The 6,747-nt window shown below is 45.2% G+C and overlaps 1 protein-coding gene across 1 annotated transcript; it reads left to right on the top strand.

The window, feature by feature from the left end:
- The first annotated feature begins 2,390 nt into the window (after positions 1 to 2,390).
- Positions 2,391 to 3,076, top strand: LOC114163539 (uncharacterized). Its single transcript, XM_028047843.1, has 2 exons — positions 2,391 to 2,702; positions 2,801 to 3,076. Exons 1-2 carry the CDS (start codon positions 2,391 to 2,393, stop codon positions 3,074 to 3,076), a joined length of 588 nt encoding a protein of 195 aa, XP_027903644.1.
- Positions 3,077 to 6,747: the final 3,671 nt, after the last annotated feature.

Here is a 6,747-nt window from a genome sequence, read left to right as displayed (position 1 = left end):
ACGCTGAAAAGTTTAAACACTTGGGCAGATTTCACACCCTGAAGATGGCGGAAGACTGGAAATGTAGAAAGTTTGAGAATGGGTTGAGGGGTGACCTCAAACTCATGGTGACTCCGCTCTCTATGAAGGAATTCCCTGCCTTGGTAGAGAAGGCAAGAGTAATGGAGAAACTTAAGGCTGAAGTTGAAGCTCAACAAAGGTCTCAACAGAAGGTGAAAGAACCATCTGGGTCCACGAGTAGACACAACGATAGGAGGAAGCCATACTCTAGGCCTCAGTCTCAAGGGCCTAGGATGTTCTCACATTTGCCTCAACAGTTCCAGCCTTCTAGGCCACAGTGTTTTCATTATAGGGGGCCCATCTGAGGAATGCCTCCCCCCAGCTCTCTGATAGGAGGACATGCCACAGATGCGGCCAGGAGGGCCACTTCATCAAGGACTGCCCAGTTGGTAGGAGCATAGTGTCGAGGCCTTCATCACAGCCCTAACCACATCAGACGAGGGGAGGTGTGACACCACAGGCAGCTGGTCGGGTGTACGCTATGACGGGTGCCGAGGCAGCTAGATCAGGTAACCTCATCATCGGGTCTTGTGTGATAGCTGGTAGGAGCTTGCATGTTCTGTTTGATTCAGGAGCGACACATTCCTTTGTGTCGGAATCTAGAGTGGTAGAGTTGGGCCTTCCGGTGAAGGAGCTCCAATATGACCTGGTGGTGTCCACACCTGCTTCTGGGTTAGTCAAAACCTCGACCGTGTGTGCTAGGTGTAAGATCGAGGTTGAGGGGCAAGTACAGGGTAAACCTCATCTGTTTACCCTTGGTGGGGCTAGATGTCATATTGGGAATGGATTGGCTATCTGCCAATCACATTCTCATTTACTGCAACGAGAGAAAGGTGTTGCTTGCTAGCTTGGAAGATGAAGACCTGTTGATGTCCTAACATCAGGTGGATAAGGCAATGAAGGAAGAATCTCAGTGCTTCATGATTCTGACTCAACTGTCCGTTGAGACAGAAAACGGACACATGGAGACACTTGTGGTAGGGGACTTCCCAAATGTTTTTCTTGAAGACGTGCCTGGCTTAGCCCCTACTAGGGAGATTGAGTTCTCCATTGATTTGGTGCCGGGAGTAGGACTAGTGTCTATAGCACCCTACAGAATGGCTCCTGCTGAGTTAGTGGAATTGAAGAAACAGATTGAAGAGCTGCTAGAAAAACAGTTTATCAGGCCTAGTGTATCGCCTTGGGGAGCGCCAGTGTTACTGGTTAAAAAGAAAGACGACAGTTCTAGACTCTATGTCGATTACAGGCAACTGAATAAGTTAACCATAAAAAACAAGTACCCTCTGCCAAGAATTGACGACTTGATGGATTAGTTGCACAGTGCTGCAGTGTTTTCCAAGATTGATCTGAGATCAGGATACCATCAGATTCGAGTCAAGTCTGATGATGTGCAGAAGACCGCTTTCAGGTCCAGATATAGGCACTATGAGTATGTAGTGATGCCGTTTGGTGTGACTAACGCCCCCACCTTGTTCATGGATTACATGAACAGAATCTTCAGGCCATTCCTAGACAAGTTCGTGGTGGTTTTCATAGATGACATCTTGATATACTCCCAAACTCATGAAGAGCATGCAGAGCATCTGAAAAAAAATTTGAGCATACTGTGAGAGAAGCAGTTGTATGCAAATCGGTCAAGATGTGAGTTCTGGATGACTTCAGTTCAGTTCTTGGGGCACATGATCTCAGCTCAGGGCATATCAGTGGATCCATCTAAGGTGGAAGTTATGTTAAAGTGGGAACGCCCTAAGTCAGTGATTGAGATAAAGAGCTATGTGGGGCTGGCGGGTTACTATAAAAGATTCATTGAGGGATTCTCCAAGATAGTGGCACCCTTGACTCAACTAACTCGTAAAGACCAACCTTTTGCTTGGACCGACTGGTGTGAAGAGAACTTCCTAGAACTAAAGCAAAAGTTGAATAGTGCCCCAGTGTTAGTGATTCCTGATACCGGTAAACCCTTTGAGGTTTACTGTGATGCCTCCCATCAGGGATTGGGATGTGTTCTGATGCAAGACTAGAGAGTGGTGGCATACGCCTCACGGCAGTTAAAGAATCATGAGAAGAACTACCCCACACACAACTTGGAGTTAGCAGCGGTGGTGTTTGCACTGGAGATCTTGAGACACTATCTATATGGTGCACAGTTCCAGGTTTTTAGTGACCATAAGAGTTTGAAATACCTGTTTGACTAGAAAGAGTTAAACATGAGGTAGAGGCAGTGGATGGAGTTCTTGAAAGATTTTGACTTCGAGCTGTTGTACCATCCATGAAAGGCGAATGTGGTGGCTGATGCCTAAAGCAGAAAAGCGGTTCACGCATCTCTTATGATGGTTAGGGAGTTAGACTTGGTGGAACAGTTCAAAGACATGCGGTTGCAGGTGGTTCTAGGTGAGGGAGTTATTAGATGTAACCAGCTCACGGTGTCTAGTGATTTCCTTACCCTGGTAAAAGAGAAGCAGCTATATGACCCCAAGCTACAAAGGACGGTAGAATTGCTTGGCATTGAGAAGGTCAAGGACTTCATGATGGGAGGTGATGGGGTGTTAAGATTCAGAGGCAGGGTTTGCATACTTCAAGACTTAGAGCTGAAAGGTATGATTCTTGACGAAGGGCACAAGAGCCATTTTAGCATGCACCAGGCATGACTAAAATGTATCATGACCTGAAAGAATCATTCTGGTGGTCGGGCATGAAACAAGATGTTGCTCGATATGTGTTATCATGCTTAACTTGTCAGAAGGCTAAGGCAGAGATACTAGAGTGGAAATGGGATAGCATCATTATGGACTTTGTCACCTATTTATCATGGACCATGAGGAGCCACGATGCTATATGGGTTATAGTAGACTGTCTAACCAAGAGTACCCACTTCCTAGCAGTAAACTTGAGGATGTCCATGGCGAAGCTGGCACAGTTGTATATCAGTGAGATCGTGAGGTTGCATGGTGTGTCGTCGAGTATAGTTTCTGATAGAGACCCACGATTCACCTCCCACTTCTGGCAGATGTTGTAGGATGCTATGGGTAGTAGGTTGGCTATGAGCTCCGCTTATCACCCTCAGACTGATGGGCAATCCGAGAGAACGATCCAGTCTCTTGAGGATCTCTTGTGGACGTGCGTGCTTGACCATCTGGGTGCGTGGGATGAGGTCCTGCCTTTGGTGGAGTTTACATATAATAACAGCTTTCATACCAGCATTGGCATGGCACCTTATGAGGCCTTCTATGGCAGGAGATGCAGGACGCTGTAAGACCCGGGAAAATTAATTAATTAAATAATTAATTAATTAATAAATGCGGGAAGAAGGCACCTCTATGGCATTAATTGTTGTTTATTGTGATGTGGAAAAGTGGTAGCTCATGTGGTTGAGAGTACTTTAATTGTGCGGGAGGACTTGGGTTCGAGTCCTATGTATGCTATTTATGTGTTATTGTTTTTTTTGTTAGGATATGTATGAGTATGTGATTGGTATTGTAAACTATTGTTGATTTGTGACTATCATCAAAGGTGATTTGGCATAGTGGTTGTGATATGGCCTTTTGAGTGGAAGGTCATGGGTTCAAACCTTGGTGGGCAAATAATAAGCTTTATTTTTGCTAACTAATAGTGGTGATATGAATGTGAAGGGGTAAAGAAAAGCCTAGCAGAATGGGCAGCCAAGGGGGCTGGGCATTTATCAAATAAGTAATATTGAAGAGGAAATTAAAGGCCCAAAACTCGTTTTATTTTTAATACCTATTTTAAAGGCACCTAAAAAAGCCAAAAATTAGGTAAAGGGAAGGGTTTTGGCATTGCTGGAATTTGCTTGGGAGAGGAGCACGAGTTTGAAAGGGTGAACTGAGTTTTGAGCTGCAAGGGTTGAAGCAAGAAAGAATTTTGAGTCAAGGGGGTTCTGCCTTCACAATTGTTGAGCAATCAATCCAGGTTAGGGGAGTTAAACCTTGTTGTTGAGTTTTTGGTATGCTTGTATGCGATTGGTGATTTATGGGTAGAGAATTTGAGTTGAATGTGGGCGAATTCTGGGTGGAGTAATTGGGTACTGTTGTATTGAAAATTTCATGTGAATTGGTGTTCTTGATGGTTATTCTGAATTGTGTATACTTTTATGGTATGAAAAGTGATAATGGGAGTCTGTATGGCGTTTGTACCTTGCTGTATTGTGAGTGAAATGTTGATAAATTGAATTGGTGTATTTGAGAGCGTTTGGGGTTCGCTGACGCAGTGCTTATGTGCGTAAAACAGCGTAGAACCTGCAATTCTCGCTCAGGCGGGTGGGACTCGCCTAGGCGAGACATGCAGGGACTCATAATCAAGCCTTTCTCGTAGTTCTCGCTCAGGCGAAGAGTTTCGAGTTCAGGCGACAAAGACACTCGCTCACGCGAGTGGGACTCACCTAAGCGAGATCGTGATGAAATGTGCATGTGTTGAGCGCGACTTCTCGTCCAGGCGAGGGCTTTGTGGGTTTTGAGCGAACCAGGGTCTCGCTCAGGCGAGATGGCCTCGCCTAAGCAAGATGTTTTGGTCAGGTTTGGTGCTTCGCGTGTATTTCAGCTCAGGCGAGTTTAATTGTGGTTTTGGGCGAGAGATGAACTCGCCTAAGCGAGAGGATCTCGCCTAAGCGAGATAACTTGGTGTTGTTGTTGTTTTAAGCTCGCTCAGGCGAGGTGGGTTAGCCTAAGCGAGGCTGGGAGCTTAGCTTGGGCGAGAGGTCCATAGCTTAAGCAAATTTATGCGAGTTACCATGTTTCTTGTGTTTGTGAGTGTGTGTTTTGGCTGTTTATCATAAGGATAGATTGTATATGCATGTGGTGTGATGTTTGGGCTTGAAGGACTAAGTCCAATACGGGTCTGGGATGTGCTTGGTGGTTGGACACATGATGGGCATGGAACTGGTTGAGTTCTCGTCGGCTACTAATGGGCGAGGAGTCCTTAGTATGGTGATTGCATGTGTCGGGCGCACGATGGGCAAGGAACTGTGATGTTCCCGTCGGCTACTATTGGGCGAGGAGTCCATAGTATGGTGATTGCGTGCGTGCCAGGGTCCAAGTGTGAGACTTCGATGTTGATACTACAGGCGAGGACTCTGTAGGGCAGGACTATGAGCGGGATAGGCTCATAGGTTGGACCACGAATGAGTTAGATTCGTGGGAGCACAAGGAAGTCCCAAGACCTAGTTCATGCATATGACTCATGAAGGACTATGAGATCATTGTTGGGTGGTTTGGAAATTATGAACTTAATTATGTTAATTTGGGTTGGGAAGCATGTTTATTTCACATACATCTGTTTATATTTTATTGTGCATAGCTCACCCTATCTCTGTGTGTGTGGCCATGATCAGATATCTTGTTATCCGGGAGCAGATGATGCGATTGGTGTGTGTGGCCACCGTGTGGGGTCTTTATATCGACGGGAGGTAAAGGAGGGAGGTAGGGAAAAGGTGGAGGAGTTGTAGGGAAAAGTTGACAAGTTTGAGGAGGAGAGAGCTGCGTGGAAGAAAGAGAGGGAGAGTTGGGAGGAGGAGAGAAAAAGGCTGGCAACATGGAAGGTTCGTTGTTTGGACTCAAAGGGAAAATTGAATAAGAAAATAGAAGAGTTGGAGGAAGACTATGATGAGCTGAAAGAAAAGTATGAAGGTGTCGTAGGTGAACTTGATGATTTGAAGAATTGCATCATTCAAGAGCATATCAACGGCTTTGAGAAAGGTTTATGACAAACAACCTTTTTTCACCAAGATGTTGATGCCGCGGACTCAAAATTTGATGTGAACAAGGATGTTGTTGATGGAAAGCTTGTCAAGGAAGATGATAGCGGCCCGGACGAGGAGGCGGAGAAGGAGGCGGCCGAAGAGGAGAAGGACGCGGATGATGCCGCGGAGGTGGCCCCTGATGGAACAGAATAGAACTTTGATTTTTAAATGATTTGAAAATATTATTGAGCCTATGTTTGTAATAACTGGTACATTATGTTACGTTGGTACATTTCTTTGCGTTTATGCTTAATGCGATTTAATGTTTTGTATGTTATTGTGTATGTTGGGTTTTGATGATTTGTGGTGTATGTCATGTATGGCGCAATCGATTGTATGTTAAGGGTGTTCGACCTAGGCCGCTTACTTGTGGTAAGGGTGGTGATGTGACCCCAATAAGGCTTACAGCATTAGGCCAACGCCTGGGCCCATTCCTTTTTAATTTCTTTTATTTTTCTTTATTTTTAATTAAATAAATGTGTTCTAATTGGGTTTGTTTATTAAATGTAGCCTATTTTCTAAGCTTCCAATTATTGAAGAATTGGCATTGGGCCTGTGGCCCAACTCTCCTTTGCATCAACAATCACATGCTTCTTCAATTTTTCCTTCCAGCACCACATCCTTGCTGCAGCCAACACAACACGAGCCCAATTCTACAATTCATTCAACGCCTTCGAGCCGATTCCTCTCTAAGTCTTGCTTTCTACACACCACGTGTTTCATCCTTCTTCACATTACGAGAGCTTCAGCTTGTTGGGCCGCAAGGTGAATCAGCCCACTTGAGGCTTGGGTATACATCACAAGCGGGACATCAACCTTCACACATTTTCACTCCTTCCTGTCACGGAGTCTGCAGCTTTTGTTTCTTTTCTGCGTGCGGAACCCTTAGCTGCTACTGCTTCGAACCTTCACACCAACCAATCCACCTTCACATG

This window comes from Vigna unguiculata, chromosome 9, assembly GCF_037176805.1.
Source record: "Vigna unguiculata cultivar grain cowpea cultivar isolate G323 ecotype 2 chromosome 9, ASM3717680v1, whole genome shotgun sequence".
In the NCBI taxonomy this organism is placed as follows: domain Eukaryota; kingdom Viridiplantae; phylum Streptophyta; class Magnoliopsida; order Fabales; family Fabaceae; genus Vigna; species Vigna unguiculata.
The sequence above is the reverse complement of the archived record's forward strand: the minus strand, read 5'-3'. Positions and strand labels throughout refer to the sequence as shown.